General features: G+C 47.5%; 1 protein-coding gene and 1 pseudogene across 1 annotated transcript; both read right to left on the bottom strand.

Moving 5' to 3' along the window:
- Positions 1-752, bottom strand: part of LOC128096958 (erythroid membrane-associated protein-like) — a 12646-nt pseudogene extending 11894 nt beyond the window's left edge.
- Positions 753-3081: 2329 nt separating this feature from the next.
- On the bottom strand, positions 3082-15911 carry Ermap (erythroblast membrane associated protein (Scianna blood group)). Its single transcript, XM_052716643.1, is given in 15 exon segments — positions 3082-3485; positions 3487-3651; positions 3653-3837; positions 5325-5371; positions 5442-5469; positions 5567-5587; positions 6742-6762; positions 8386-8418; positions 8852-8884; positions 9472-9588; positions 11170-11451; positions 12536-12871; positions 13051-13143; positions 14364-14448; positions 15889-15911. Coding segments are annotated over 14 exon segments (1761 nt in total). The 5' UTR covers positions 14398-14448; positions 15889-15911; the 3' UTR covers positions 3082-3119.
- Between the last annotated feature and the right edge of the window lie 403 nt (positions 15912-16314).

The following is a 16314-nucleotide window of genomic DNA, read 5'->3' as shown; positions in this document are numbered from 1 at the left end:
GAGCCTGGATTAGAGGGGAGACGCCAACCTATGGTCTGAAAGATTAAAGTTCCAGATCTGGGTACAAGTCAAGGGCACCGCGGGTAGCTTGGAAGGACCAGGGGCAAGGTGTGGAGAACAAGGAGCTACCTAGCGGGTCAGAGATGGAACATCAAAGGAACCAGAGTCAGAAGTGGTCAGGGAGAGGGGACAAAGGCTGCACAAGTGTCCCAAGAGGCTGAGTGGAGAGGGCAGGGGAAAGTTGGAGGAGTCAGGGTACAGCGTCCTGGAGGGCAGGAGCTGGGTTCAGAGACGTCGATGGGCTTGGGGCTGGAGGTGAAGAGCACAAGGGGCGACCGTAGAGGCACGGTGTATGGGAAGGGCGTGGAGCGGTCCAAGGCCAACAGTAAGGGCCGGAGGGTAGCAAGGCTGGGCCGTCCGAAGACAGGATCACCGCGGAGGAACACACAGCGCCGGTGGCCTTTGGAACCCGCGGAGCAAAACAGCAGCTTCCAAGCCCTTTGCGAGAGCGAAGGGGCCGCGCTCCAAGCGCCCCGCGCGTCGCGTCCGCCTCCCCCCCCCCCACGTCACCTCAGCACAACCGCGACCCCACCTCACTCCCGCAGCTCGGTCAGGGACAGCGCCGCCTCAGTGGGCGGGGAAAGGAGCCGGAGCCGGAACCCACAGAGGACCCGCCTCTGCAGCGTCGGGATTGGATTCTGGGAACATCCTTCCTCTCTATGACCAATGAACATTGGTCTAGGGCGCGGCATGCTGGGAGTTGTAGTCCTGAGGTGGGTTTGCGTCGCTGAAAACATTTGCCCACTTCAGAACACAGCTGTGAAGCTGTCTTTGCTTCTAAGGTCATCAGGTTTCTTTTCTGTTTTACTTTTGAAATGGTGGCCCCTCGATAGAAGCCTCGCACTTCATTTAAGGTTTATAGTTTAAAATTAAAAGAGCATGTACCTGGAAAGAAGTTTAAAGATAAGTATTCTGATGTTTTTGTCCAAAAAGCTAAGTGTCCACGTCCAAGGACTGACCTTCAGCCAGGTCGGCCAGTGGCCCAACACAGGGATTTTCTGTATCCTACATGATCCTCTGTTAACCCAACACTCTCATCAATCTGGATACAATAGACCAGTAAAGTATTCAGAGCTGGATTCCTTCACAATGAAGACAACATACCAAGCAATAAATACTAAAAATTGTAATTTAATAACTGTACAAAGACAAACAAAATATTCCTTTTGGGCCATGTAATTGCAATTTTTACATGCCACCTTGACTAGGTCACAAAGTTCCCAGATGCTTCATCAGACATTATACTTGTTGTCTCTATGAGGGTAGTTTGTACAAGATTAACATTTAATCAGTAGCTTGAGTAAAGCAGTCACCCTCTTTAATTCCAGTAGGAGCCATCCAATCAGTGGAAGATCTCAGAACAGTTTTGTGGCCTGTCAGGCTTTGGACAGGACATCAGCTCTTTCCCTGCCTTGGACTGGAACTAAAACATTGGCTCTTTTTAGGTCTCCAACCTGCCAACTTCAGTCTCATATTTATTCATTTTCTGCCCCCACCCCCACTACACACACACATACACATACACACACACACACACACACACACACACACACACACACACACACACACACACTCATACCCTGTTGATTCTGTTTCTCTATGGAATCTTGAATAATACAGGCACTATTGGAAAGAACTTGTAACAGATCTAGTTCCAGAAGGGTCCAGCTGCCTTCCCACCTGCCAATTGATGGGAAGTTCCACAAATAGTCTGAATCACATGCACGGGTATGACTTGGAAGTGACTTGCCTTCTTTTTCTAATCCACATCCAAAAAAAAAAAAAAAAGTATGTGTGATTATGTGTGTGTGTTGATTTATCATTATATGCAGAGAGTTGAAGGCCAGAAAAGGAAGTCTCATCCTCTGGAGCTGGAGTTCTAGGTGGTTGTGAACTACCTAAAATGGGGTGCTAGAAACCAAACTCAAGTCCTCTGCTAGAGCAATAAGCTCTTAATCAACCAGCCATCTTTCCAGCTCTGAATTCATTATTTTATTGTCTCACTATGTAGACCAAGCTGGTCTCAAACTTAAAGAGATCCACCTGCTGGGATTAAAGATGTGCGCCACCATACCCAGCAATAAGATATCTTGAATAGATAACTTTCTTGAAAGCAGCAATTTCTGACCCAGAGGCTCTTGTCAAGTCTTGAAGGACAACAGACTTGTTGGTATACTGAGCTGAGTGGCTCAAACTGCCACTTTTTCTCACTGGGCCTCTCTGAACTTCATGAGGTGTTCAGGAGGGCCAGAGCCACAGACTGCAAAGTGACTCATGTGCTCAAGGCCGCACAGCTGGCTGCTTTGTTTACAGCTGTGCCTACCAGCTCCTATGTTGAGGTTTTTTGGGGATTATGGTTCCTGGTCATCACGTAGGTCAATCAATTTTTGAAAACATGTACATTCTAGATGTCTCCATTTCAGATCAGCTGTTGAAAACATATACCCTGGATGTCTCCAAATTGTGATGTAAACAGCATGAAGAAAATAGAAAACTGTGGGGTACTGACACCTCTGTTTCACTCCTGAACAAAGAAGGAAGGATGTGTGATTCACAAGACATATACTTGTAAAAAGCTGGCTTTGGGAGTTAGAGGCCTGAACTTGGGGGGTGGGGGGAGGGCAAGAGAATAACAGGCTTTGATGGAAGACGACGTCGGGGTCTGGGGCTGTAGCTTCACAACTGAAAACCCACTGAGAAGGCTGACACTGTGAGAAGTTCCTCTCAGGGTTCCCTCAGGTACAGAACCTTTTCCCCTGAGCCTGCACTGAATGCTGCTCAGATCCAGCCAACATCTCCTACTAAACCTCTACCGAGTGAGCTTTGTTCATCTCAAGAATCATCCACCAGGGTAATGGAAATGTCTAGTCTCTAGGGGAAAAAAGGCAGCGTTCAGAATTGAGCTCTGGGAGAAAGGTGGGTACAAACAGAAACCACAGAAGGGTCTGGATTTGGATCAAAAAGATGAGGTACTGGAGAAACAGATGCTGGGCCAGGAGACAGAGTCCAGGGGTGCCAGGCTAGAAGATGCTCATGTGAGTGGATCACAGGGCACAGCCCTACAAAGAAGGAGCCTTGAACCCCTGAAGGGCAGGGCTGAGGTTAGATGGCCAGGTATCGTTGAATGGGAGAAGCTCGGAACCTTGAGGAGATAGTAAGGATGGATTCACCTTCAGGGACACGTCTCCATTAGCTTGACTTTTTTCTTCTTGTTTGGTGACAATTGATGCCTCTGATTTCTGGAGTTCAGTACAAATGATTAGAGGGGCTGTGTTCCTCCCCTCATCATGAAGACAAGGTTCAAAGAAAGGGCGAAGCGGGCTGGAGAAACTGTGGGTGAATGTAAAGATGTGGGACTTGTCAGTCACGTTGTAGAAGGAGATAACGCCTGCTTCATAGTCCAAGAAAACCCCCACACACTTGGGGGGACTCTTTCAGCCGGAAGTAGGTCTGCGGGGACGTGAGAGCTTCATACTCATTTCTACGGCTCTGTCGCACAAGCCAGTGGCCATTGGCAGGTGAGGCTGTGACCTTCCCTTTCCTGTTCACAGACTCACTACACACTCCAAGGATCCATTTGGTCTTCTCACCCCACGTACACTTCCCAGTAGTGACAGCCAGTTGTGAAGCACTCAGAACCGAGGACGCTGACAACAAAATCAAACCTCTGCGGGTGGTCAGGGACAGGCCGCTTCTTGTCGCCAAGCCTCACACATCTCCGATCCTCAGACAGGATGAGTTTGGGATGTGCTGTGTCAGGGTCCAGGGTCACCACCACTGCAGAGTTAGAGGTGAGAAGAGAATTTCATGTTTTAAGGAATCTTCAGGGACATTTGGAGGGGGAAATCCTCTAGAGGTCTGCAATCTATCATTAATCTGTTTTAGTTTCTGGCTTTCCCCAACCACCTCCATACTGGAAACAGATTTCTAGCTTGCAGGCAGAAAGCTTGCCTAGTGTATCTCAAGCCCCTAGGTTCCATCTCCAGCACTACATAAAACAGGTGGAGAAACACAGGAACAGTCCTGGGGAGTGGAAACTGGAGCATCAGTAGCTCTGAGGTCATCCTTGGCCTCAGAGAGAATTTGAAACCAGCCAGCACTGCATTAGACAGCCTCAAAAAGCCAAAAACACACACACACAAAAATCTAGACTTGGATGTTAGACCCTGTTCTGGTTAGTTTTCTGTCAACCTAATAACAAGCTAGACTCTAGTGGTTCTCAATGTGTGGATCACGACCCTTTTGGGGGTCACATATCAGATAATCTTGTATATTAGATATTAACATTACAATTCATAGCAGTAGCAAAATTACAGTTATGAGGTAGCAATGAAATAATTTTGTGATTGGAGGGTCACCACAGCATGAAGACCTGTATTAGAGGGTCACACAGCACTAGGAAGGTTGAGAACCACTGGGTTAGAGTAATCTGGGAAGAGGGAAACTCAATTAAGAAAATGCCTCCCAGCGGGGTTGTGTGTGGTGTGTGTGTGTGTGTGTAGGGGGTGGGGGGGGTGGGGGGTAGTGGCGCACATTTTTAATCCCAGCACTGGGAAGGCAGAGGCAAGTGGATCTCGGTGAGTTCGAGGCCAGCCTGGTCTACAGAGAAAGTTCCAGGATGACCAGGGCTACACAGAGAAAACCTGTCTTGAAAAACAGAAAACAACAAAAAAACAAAACAAAATGCTTCCATCATACTGAACTGTAGGAAAATCTATTGGGTTCATTTTCTTGATTAATGATTGATGTAGCAGGACTCTGCCCATTGTGGGTGGTGTCACCCCTGGGCAGGTAGTCTTGAGTTGTATGAGAAAGCAGGTTGGACAAGCCATAGGGAGCAAGCCAGTAAGCAGCATTCCCCTATGGTCTGTCCTTTAGGCCGTGCTTCCCAGTTCCTGTGTTGGCTTTGCCTGATGAGTTCCTGTAAGCTGTAAGCCAAATAAACATACCCTTTCCTCCTGTCTTAGTTACTGTTGCTATGGCTGTGATGAACCCTTGACCAAAAGCAACTTGGGGAGGAAAGGGTTTATTTGGCTTACATATCTGGAGTCACAATCCTTTGAGGGAAGCCAAGGAGAAATCATAGATCTGATCCGACTGTGCTACACAGTGACAAACTACTACTAATAACACGGTAAATAAAACTACTACTGATGATACTGTAAATAATAAATTTACAGTCTGCATTCAAATGGACGGGATGAAACTTACGTGACAGAAGGACAGACTCTGGAACGGAAACCCGTGAGGTTGGTTTAACTTACCGAAATGCAGTCGGGCTCTTCTCCAGCCTGAAAGGCAAAGGCGGGGGCTTGTTAACGCAGAGTAGAAATGGAGGCAGCCCAGAGGGCGGAGCCAAACCCAGGGCAAGAGCATCTCACCTGCGTTGGGCAGCAGCTCTTTTCAACTCTGGGGGAAGTGGAAACAGGGAGTGAGCTGTCTGTCACTGGACTTATAGGGCAGGAGGTAAGTTGGTATGGAAATTATAAAAACGTGGGAAACTTACTCAGTTCCTTCCGGAGTTTCTCTGAAGAATAAAAACAGTCGGACACATCAGAACAAGGGCATTGCAATGCTTCAGTCCCTCACACCCACATTCCCTACAGCAGATTAGAAGCAGCAGCCATGTCCTGGGACTTCCCCCATAACGATGCCTGTGAGCTGTGGCCTAGGGGTTCCCAGAGATATGACAGATGACCCCCAAAAAACCCTTACCTTCAGGTCCAATAAATACTACATGTCACACTTGTAGGTGACAATATAAGCAAAGTGTGTGAAGATGTTATCAAATAAAGTATGTTTATGTAAAACTGTCACCAAATCCCTATTAAATTTTGTTAGCAAATAGATTTTCTCTGTGTAAAATATGTAATGTAGACATGTCACATGCCTTCAGTTTTTTGTTGTTTGTTTGTTTTCTTATTTTTTGGTTTGTTGGTAGTGGTTTTTGTCTTGTTTTGTTTTTGACACAGGGTCTCACTACATAGCTCTCGCTGGCCTGGAACTTGATATACAGACCAGGTTGGCCTCAAACTCACAGATTTGCCTGCCTCTGCCTCTTGAGTGCTGGGGTTAAAGGTATGTGCTACCATGCCTGGCAGGTGTTTTTTGTTATTATTAAATGTTAAAAATTGGTTCCTGCCGGGCGGTGGTGGCGCACACCTTTAATCCCAGCACTCGGGAGGCAGAGGCAGGCGGATCTTTGTGAGTTCAAGGCCAGCCTGGTCTACAGAGCAAGATCCAGGAAAGGCGCAAATCTACACAGAGAAACCTTGTCTTGAAAAACAAAAAAACAAAAACAAAAACAACAACAACAAAAATTGGTTCCCGTGGATAAAAATGGCTGAGAATTCAGAAGGCTGTGTCACATTCAAGTGGGGACTCAACAGACCCTGCCTCAGGGAATACTATGCCTGGGTATGCAGGACATCCAGATGGCCTCCCCTAAGAGAAGGCACGCATTTGGTAAAACAGTTCCCATTTAGAAGCTGCGTAAGTGCTATGAGGAAAGAGAAGCAGAGAGCGTTCACAATAGGGGCTGCGGAGAGCCAGGAAACCCTCAGCTTCTGTAGTCTGCATCACCCTGTTCCCCTGGCCCACAGAGTGAAAACTGAGTCACTCAGCACGAAGCAGAGACAGCAGCGGCAACAAGATGGCGCAACAGAACTTGACAGAACTTACTGAGGGCTTTGTGGAGTCTTCCTGCAAACCAGAGAGAGAGAGAGAGGAGTAAGTGACCAGAGCCTGACCCTTTATCCTCGGGAGGCTCACCACTCCGCCACCCCTGCAAAGGAAAGGTCGGAGCTGCGACCATCAGCTCCTAACTCAATCCTGGCTTTGAAGGTCAAACTCAAGAGTCCAACGGAGCTGATGTCATTTTCCTGGCGGCAGGCTACCCTTTGGTTCTCCTTTCCCTTTGTTTCTGTCTGGTCTCACTTCCTCTGTCTGTTTCCACATTCGTAATTCCAGTACGTGTGCGTGTGCGTGTGTGCGTGCACGTACTCGCATGCCTTTTTTTGCCTCCTGTTTACAGTATCTAAGGTGTAAATGTAGCTGAAAGCCCAGCACTGACTCACTCGCAGGAGTGACTTTGTAATTCTCTACAGCAATTCTCCAAAGTCACTGTTTCCACAATTCATGGTCCCGGGAAGTTTGGAATATTTATATGTTTCCTATGCTTTGCAAGAGTGCTTCTAGCTTCTCTAGAGGGCCCGCCTGGCCCCTGGGTTCCCCAGCCTAGCATTATCCTTGCCAGAGAACTGGAGCTATGCCTCTGAGTCCACCCAGGTAAGGGGCTCGACACAGCGTAGGCTCTTGGGCTTGGAACAGTGCCACAGCCTCTCAGGAGCTTAGGATTTATGGCTGTCGCTTCCATGACTGCTACCATTCACCATTTCCTGCTCTTACACAGAGTGAGATGGGAACCTCTTAACAGGGACATCCTTGGAATTATTATTCCTGCTTTGAAGAAAATGGGCTGAGGCTAGAAAGGACATGAAATCTTCTCAAGGTCATTTAACTAGTAAATGACCAAGGAGGCAGGATTCCAATTCAAGTCTGTCTGACTTCCCTTACCATCACATAACGCTGTTCCTTTTTGCTCTTGGGGTAGAACAGCCAGTGTGACTGCAGTGTACACTCCACACTCCAACTCCAGGTTGGGGAGAAAAGAGGTAGGGCACAGATTCTAACAGCACTGAACCAGGAGCTATCAAGCCAGTGATGTATCTTCTTAGCAAGACTTCAAACGCATGTCTTTTAACTTTTGTCCTGGGTGGACCCCAGCACACGTCCATCCAATTAGTGATGATGAAGTGGCATTGAGAGAAAGGAGTCCCATACTCTGTGACAGATCTTTCGAAAAGGTTTTCTCTTTTAACACTGGAACTTACTATCCACACGTTACAGATGAGAAATCCAGAGTTCAGGGCAAGACTGAATTATTCAACTTCACGATATGGCAGACCAGCAAGTTGAGTCAAGTACTGTTGACCCCAGAGCCCTTCCATGGCACCACACCACCTCTCTCCATGTCAAGGTCATGTAGATTCCTGAGATTCTCATGCATCCCATGTGACCTTGTTGATATACGTTTCAGTCACATGCAGACCTCCTACTAAAATGATTGCTAGGAAGGCTGAGGAAGGGAGCACGTGGTGATCCAGACATGCATTTTGAGCACTGGCATCTCCTCACCCGCTGCCCCCCAACTCCATCGCTCCTTGACACTGGTAACTAACTTCTAGTTCTATGGAGGGGGCTGCTGGCATTTGATGTAAGTAGAAAGAATGTCATATTTGTTCCTGCCTCTCGCTCTGTACATACCTTTTTCTTTGGCATGGTCTTCCAAAAGATTCTCTAGAGAAAGAAAAGGGAAAGCAAATAAGACTCTTGGCCGTTTCTGTGGAGGGGTCCTGAGTCCCTGTTGGTTTTATCAGCTCTTGAACTGCCCCAACTCCGCCGTCTCCATTTCCACCCCTCCTGGTCCAGCCCGTCCTCTCTCTTCCGAACAACAAAAATGGGAACCCGATTTGTCTCGCATGTCCTATCTTACTCCTCTGGTCTCGTCACATCACAGTAGCCAAAGAGCACTCTTCAAAGCGTGACTCTGATCAGGATGTCCCCTTTCAGTGCTTTACCACTGCTTTTAGGAGAAAGACTGAGTTCCTCCATCATCCCAAACAGAAGGTGGTGGAACTTTCAGGTATAAAATTTAGTTCTGTGAGAGCACTGGAGATACAGAAATCAACAAGACAAAAGCATGTCCCCCAGCCCTGCCCAGGACACTTACCTACCTCCATCACCTGTTCATAGAGGAGCTTCTCTAGAAGGGAGAGGGGGGAGAGCGAGCTCAGCTTGGGAAGCACTTTTCCTCACACGCATTGTTGCCCAGACATGGCCGAAAGCCGTCTAAATGAGACTGACCCCTTGCCAGTATAGGTGTGTAGCCATTTGAAAAGATCAGAACCTTCACACCATCAATTGGAGGAAGAGATGTTGGGTTATGTAACTTTCCAAATCCTTTGCAATCAAGAGCCCAAGAAATGTGACCATTTTAATAAGGGTTTTATTTATATCCAAATTTATATCCAAATGAATATAATTGGATTTCCTGATTAGAAGTCTCTAATTCCTTAGTTAATTAGAAAGCTGCCAGGTTTGGTTCTGATCTAATTTATCAAAGGGTGAGAATTCACAGCTCTGCTCAGAGCCTCTCTGCGGTTTACTCCATTCCCTCTGCCATGTGAGTCCCTGGTATATGACTGTCCCAGTTTTCAGCTTGCAGGGTCTCCCGCCTTCCATGTCCACATCTATTTCTGTTGGTCTTTTCCGCGGAGCAGTCACAGTCTCCCACACCCCTTTCACCCCTCACACCCCAACACACACCTCTCCCCACAGCTTCCAAGTTACCTTTTGACCTTTTTTGTTTACAGATGACCCAAATGCCAAGAAGGATGAGGAGTCCCAAGATAGGCAAGACCACAGAGAGAGCCACCTCTGGAGAGGACAGACTTGTAGGAGCTGGGGCTGAAACAGAGACCACCAGTGACCACCCTCAAGGAGACATCTGATAGAACCTCCCTGTCTCAGAGGGCAGACAGCTCAGGCACAGCCAAGCGTCTCCATCGCCTAGGGAGAGCCCTGCCAAGACTGACGAGGCTCTTTGCTTCTCTTGGGAACTCAAACTCTGGGTGACAAGGAGAAAAGGGGTGTTCACATCTCATGAAGGCCTCTCAACCACAAGTTCAGCCTGTCCTCTAACTCCGAGGACAAATATTCCAGGTCTTCAAAGTCCTGAGTGCAGCATCCCTCAGGAGTCCTGCCTGCCTTCTCCTCAAATCCTTTCTATTGTTCAACCCCAGGCTTGGCTGGAACAGCGTGTTCCAGGCCAGCCTCTCTGCTCCACCATCAGCAGCGGCAATCCGAGGTCTACGGACCACAGCAGCAGGCCTAAAGCCCAGACAGGAAGGGAAAAGGAGTACGGGGGGGGGGGGGGGGGGGGGGGGGGGGGATGGGGGGGGATTGCATGGTTGTGATCTCAGGAGGCAAGACTGGAAAGGGGTAATAGAGCTGTGGTAAGTGGTGGGGAATCCCAGCTGGCTGTACGTCCTTGCTCAACCAGTGGGTGGCACTAGGCAAGAGACCCAGCCTCTCCCAACCTGGGTTAACTCATCTGTAAAATGGAGATGGTAAGAGTCCTAGTTCCCTGGGACTGCGGGGGGAGGGGACGGACTTAAATAAGTCACTTTAAACTTTTATCAGCTAGAGAGAGGCAATGGCAATGGTAGGGGGGGGGGCATAAAGGGAGGAATGAAGAAAGGAATTGGCAGATGTCCAGGAGCCTTTTCTCTACCAACTTATTTTATCATATGACTCTGTATTTCAAGGGGATTTCAAAGTTTCACACTTTTTAACCCAGCAGTTTCTATTTTTTTTTGACTCTGTTCTGAATGAGCTCCCAAATATGTGTGAAGATGCCCACTGCATCATTAGTTATAACATGAGGGGAGAAATTGCGAAGCATCTGGAGTCCCAGAGACAGCCTTCGGTTAATTTGTTTTGATGTAGAGCCCCACAATGAAATTTGATGCCCCCCATAATTAATTTATGAAAAAATACTTAAGGATATAGACAAAAAAATAGCTAAAGGCTCGAGAAGTGAGAAAAGAAATGAGGGTACAGATATGCACACATACACAGGGAGCGTGGTGCACACTCCTCAGAGGGTATGTGCATGTAGGTAAGTCTTGACAGCAAGACCCCACCAAAATGTTAGCAGTAGTTCTCTATAATTTATGAGATTATATGCCATTGTTTTGATTTCTCTAAAATGTTCCACTTTTTCAGGTTTATTTTTTTTACAATATACATTCTTGGAGCTATAATATGACATAATTCATAGAACAAAAAAATGGAAAAATTAATTTTAAATTTTTTATATGTATGGGTGTTTTGCTTGCATGTATGTCTGTGTACCATGTGTGTTTCTGATGCCCCAACCACTGAGCCATCTCCCTACCCCTGAAAATTCTTATAAAGTTCCCACTGAGGTAGGAGTTTCCTCCAGGCCTCTCAGGAGCCTCGAGCTGATTTACACCCCAGCATTACCTCCAATAACCATGAACGCTGTCTTCTCTTGGCCAAGGACCTCATTACGGACAGTACAGGACACATTTCCCGGAGCACTGTCCCTGACTCTGCTGAATACTGCTGTTCGGAATAGCCCAGTTTCGTCCAGGGAGTGGTCCTCCGATAAAGATAAGAGCAGTCTGCCCTCAGCGTCTCTCCACTCCGTCCATGGCTTTGGGAACCATCCCATTGACCGGCACGTCAGCTGGATCCACCCAGCATCATAGCCCTCCACGTGGATGAAGGGGTCAGAACCTAAAACTGAAGAGGACAGACTGCCTGATTGAGGTGACTGGCGGGGACGTGGCAAGGTCACGATCCAAGCCAGTGTCCTGCCCTCCACCCCTTCCTCTGATGGACAGCCGTAGCTGTTAACAGAACTATAGTTTCTGCCCTCTTACCCTTACCCACAGCTGCTGTATCCACCCCAATGGGATAAAACAGTCCATCCAAATGAAGTTCAAGATCCACTCATGGCAATACCAGCACCACACTATTTGGATTCTTTGGGACCTAAGTCCTTGTTTGAAAATGACTTACCCACCCCCCCCCCCCCCGACCCCAAAGGACTCCATGATTGTAAAGAGTCTACCAACTACTGTGTGTTTTAAATGAATTCACCCCTCTTCTGTAACTAAACGACAATCAAAAGATGATCAGGGGTTGGAGAGATGAGATGGCTCTGGGGTTAAGAGCACTGGCTGCCGTTCCAGAGGACCCACGTTTGATTCCCAGCCCCCACATGGCATCTCACAACTGTCAGTAATTCAAGTCCCAAGGGGATCTGATACTCTTCTGGGGCCTGTGGGCCCCAGGTACCCATGTGGTATACAGATCTACATGTAGGCAAAACACCCAAACACATAAAATAAAAATAAATAAATCTTTAAAAAGATGATCAGTGGTAACCCCATGGAGCTGGCATGAAGCGAATGCAGAGACTTGGGTTGGGTCTGAGGTAGACTGATTTTTGTAAAAACACTGAAGCTAGCTTGAGAAACAGCATCTGACTTCTGGCCCTTTAAATATTCAAGAACCTGGAAAAGGACCATGAAGCAAATCCTTGTCACAGCTAGGAATTCTGGCCCTTGAGGACTTTTTCTTGCAGCCCTGGTTATGAGTTTCTTGGTAATGGAGCAGAGAAAGCTGCCCTTGTCTGAGCCTACAAGCCTGTGTTTATCCGGGCTCTGCCCTGTACAGTGTTTCCCAAAGTCCAGGTTTCTTCCCCACTCAGAAAGAAACACCAGTCAGGGCTTCATTGAGATGAGCAGACGGGCTAGAGAAGACAGAGCTAACAAAGCCCTTGCCAAAACGACCCAGCCAGGCCCCTCCAACCCATCCTAACCTGCAACTTGCAGGGTCACGTTGCCCTCTCGACTCTGGTTTCCAACCCGGAACTGGCATTGGTACGGCCCTCGGTCCTCGAGCCTCACATTCCTGATGTACAGAGTGTAGCTGTTGGCATCTCTCAACAGCTCCGTCCTGCCTTTATATTCCGGCATCAGGTCTCCATCACTGTCCTGCCCATCCCGGAGCACGAGGACAGCCTGCGCGGTGCGAGGCAGGTGTGTGGGCCGTCGCCACCTCACCTCGCTGAGCACCATGCCTGGCCAGAGCAGGAGAGGGCAGGGCAGCTGGGCTGTGCCCCCGAGTGGAGCCAGGTAGAACTTGTCAGCGTCCCCTGTGTGAAAGAGACCCAAGGGGAGAAGGATGCTGAGGAGAGATGGCTTGGGGAGGCGTGAGAAAGGGGAGTTTCTTAGGGAAAGACAATGGAAAACGGAACCCAAGAAGAACCAAATTCCAGCACCATGCTTCATCCCTGTCAGACCTCCCAGGCCGAGAAAGATCCAAAACTCCTACCTGACACCTGAGCAGGCAGCTGGAGGAAGGCTAGAGTGAGCAGGCAGCCGAGAAGCCAGGAGCCAGAGGGACTTGGTGGTCTCTCCATATGAACTAGGGCAGACACCGGAAGAGGACTGATGAACTTGAGCTGAGGAACCTAGGAACCTGGCTGAGACCCAGGTCACATGTCCCACTTGAGGAGCAAGGGCATGTGCTTCTAAGCTCAGCTTCACTACCCACTTGCTTGTGACACTACCCTTACGCTCATGTGACAATGTGACTAAAATTCCCAGAAACTCTTTCTTTTCTTCATCTTTAAATATTTTAATTATATGTATATATGAGGGGAAGCATGTGTACCATGTGAGTGCAGGTGCCCTCAGAGGTTAGAAGAGGGTGTTGGCTCGGCTGTTAACTGGAGACGCTGGTGGTTGTGAGAAGCCTGATATGGGTACTGAGAATGGTCCCCTGCAAGAGCAACAAGTGCTCTTAACAGCCGGGCCATCTCTCCAGCCTCCCCGACACCCTTTTAGGTTTATATATAACCAACAGAGGCTTCCAAGTCTACCCTTTCATCATGAAGGCACCAATCCTTCAAACAGACACTTGAGGTTGAATAGACATGGGTTCAGGTCTCACCTATTTCCAGTTGCTAGCTCTACATCTCTAGCAAAGTCGTGCACTATCTGTGACGCTAAGTTCTTAAGCCATGGGGGAGGGGCTTCTTCACACGTAGGTGGGAGGACTCAAGAAGAGAATGTGCACCAGCACTGGCCATAGACTGGTGGAGAACAAGTGCTTGATACATGTGCACTGAACTAAAGGGACAGTCACCGCTCAGAGGCGCAGATCACTGTGTGCTCTGCAGCGGGAGACCCCAGAGGCTTCCCTAGCCAAGCTCTGCCCATCCACTTGCTATTGCCTGAAATGCTTTTAGCAGGAAGCAGAATCTTTCATGCCACACCGAGGAACATGTTGAAAATGCCAACACTCTAGGAAGAGAGAATACTCCCAAAGTCTCTCCAACATTTCACGTCCTGTGTATCACTTTGGTAATCAGAAAACAATCTGGGAGTGCTGGAGAGATAGCTCAGCTGTTAAGTGCACTGCCTGCTCTTGCAGAGGACCTGGGTTCAATTCCCAGGACCTACATGACAGCTCACCACCATCTGTAACTCCAATTCCAGGGGAACCGATACCCTCTTCTGATCTACACAGGCACCAGGAATGCACCTGGTATACATACATGCATGCAGACAAACACTCAAACACATAAAATAAAATTTAAAAAATCTTTTTAAAAGCGTAAAATCATCGTGGCGCTTTGGTACCTGATGTTTTCCGTGAGTGTGGCATCACACCCATTTTCCATGCCACCACATATTCTTCTAATAGCTTCAGTGTTCCAACACAGACCTGTGAGAATTTTAAAAAATAATTCCATATGGTAGGCTTGAACTTTGCTACTAGTGACAGTGGGTTGCCATCTGGAATTAGGAGGCTGAGTCCTAGGAGTGGTAGGGTAGCCTCAAACTAAATGAGACTCTAAGTTACAGGAAACTGCTTAAACTCTTAGGCCTTGAGTTTCCTAATTTCAAAATAGGAATGTTTTAAAATTTCACCACCAAATTGCCCTAAGGAAAGGTCAAATCAAATCAATCAAAATAAATTTTCTTGTTCTCCTACAGCCTTGCCTTCAGTAGACGGTATCAAGTTTTTAACAATTTGATAATGACATTGCATTTCTTAGAATTTGATAGCCCTTCATGCTGATCTGTATTTCTTTGATTATTCATTTATTTGGTCCTTGTCAATGACTTCCTCTGTATTTTGTATTTTTCTAGTTTTTCTCTTTGACACATTTGTCTTTTTTTTTTTTTTTTTTGGAGTTGAGGATTATACCCAGGACCTTGTGCTTGCTAGGCAAGCGCTCTACCACTGAGCTAAATCCCCAACCCGACACATTTGTCTCTTAATGGCTTGCAAAATTCTTCATACAGTGACCAATTTTTTCCTATGACACAAGTTGCAGGTATTTTCCCCCAGTCAGAGTCAGTTACATTTTTTTTGTCTTTTTTTTTTTTTTTTTCAGAGCTGAGGACCGAACCCAGGGCCTTGTGCTTGCTAGGCAAGCACTCTACCACTGAGCTAAATCTCCAACCCAAGTCAGTTACATTGTAAGTTTGAACTAGTTTGAATTTTTGAAGCTTCTAAGTCAAAAAAAAAAAAAAAAAAAAAAGAGGAGAAGGAGGAAGAGGAGGAGGAGGGGGGAGGGAGAGGGGGAGGAGGAGGAGGAGGGAGAGGAGGAGAAACGGATCCCATCAGATGTCCTCTTGCCCATCTCGAGCAGTTTAAGAAGACCCCAGGCATCTATAAATTCGCAGTCTCCCAGTTCAGGCCCCAGCAGATGGTGAGGGCAAACTACGTGCCTGCTGAAGTATTAACAGCACTGTGATGTTACGTTAGAGTCTTTAGACAGAGCCACCCATCACTTGTCAAATACTTGCTGTATTTTGGGCTCCTAAGCGGCAGCTAACCATCATCACATTTTAGCCTTTAAGATGTTCTTTGTAAAAAGAAAGATGATTTCTTGCCGGGCGGTGGTGGCGCACGCCTTTAATCCCAGCACTCGGGAGGCAGAGCCAGGCGGATCTCTGTGAGTTCGAGGCCAGCCTGGGCTACCAAGTGAGTCCCAGGAAAGGCGCAAAGCTACACAGAGAAACCCTGTCTCGAAAAACCAAAAAAAAAAAAAAAAAAAAAAAAAAAAAAAAAGAAAGATGATTTCTCTACATCATGAGCTTGAGGATTCTGAGAAATTTAAAGAACTAGACAGACTGAGAAAAGAAGGGAACTCACCACATTCGGGATGCGGGGTCTTTGTCCTTTAGTGGCAGAACTGGAGCCTCCTAGTTGGGAATATCATCTCCCCACAGGCCAGATGATCTGACATCAAGCAAGAATGCCAGGAAGATCCCAAGAGATGGGCCTCGGAAAAGTTCATATTCTAGACTGACGACCAGAGCCTCAAAGCCTCCCTCTGTCCCACAGATGGCCTTCTGGCGGTCCCTACAAACAAACAAGAAACGCCCTGTCTGCCCATCCCTGATAAAGCAGGAGTGTAGAAAAGAGGCTCCCCAAAAGCGAGGGAACTGTCTCCTGCTACGGCAAAGAAAGGATGTTTCCCCCAATTCTCTTTTCCTCCAGTGCTTGGTGTAACAGTGACGTCTGCAATTTGACCCCCTCACTCCTTTTCTTAAAAGCTTGCTCTCCTTTACTTCTCAA

The sequence above is a fragment of the Peromyscus californicus genome, unplaced genomic scaffold (genome assembly GCF_007827085.1).
Source record: "Peromyscus californicus insignis strain IS unplaced genomic scaffold, ASM782708v3 Scaffold_5__1_contigs__length_169319896, whole genome shotgun sequence".
In the NCBI taxonomy this organism is placed as follows: Eukaryota; Metazoa; Chordata; class Mammalia; order Rodentia; family Cricetidae; genus Peromyscus; species Peromyscus californicus.
Note: the sequence above shows the minus strand (reverse complement) of the source record. Positions and strands in the feature narration are given on the sequence as shown.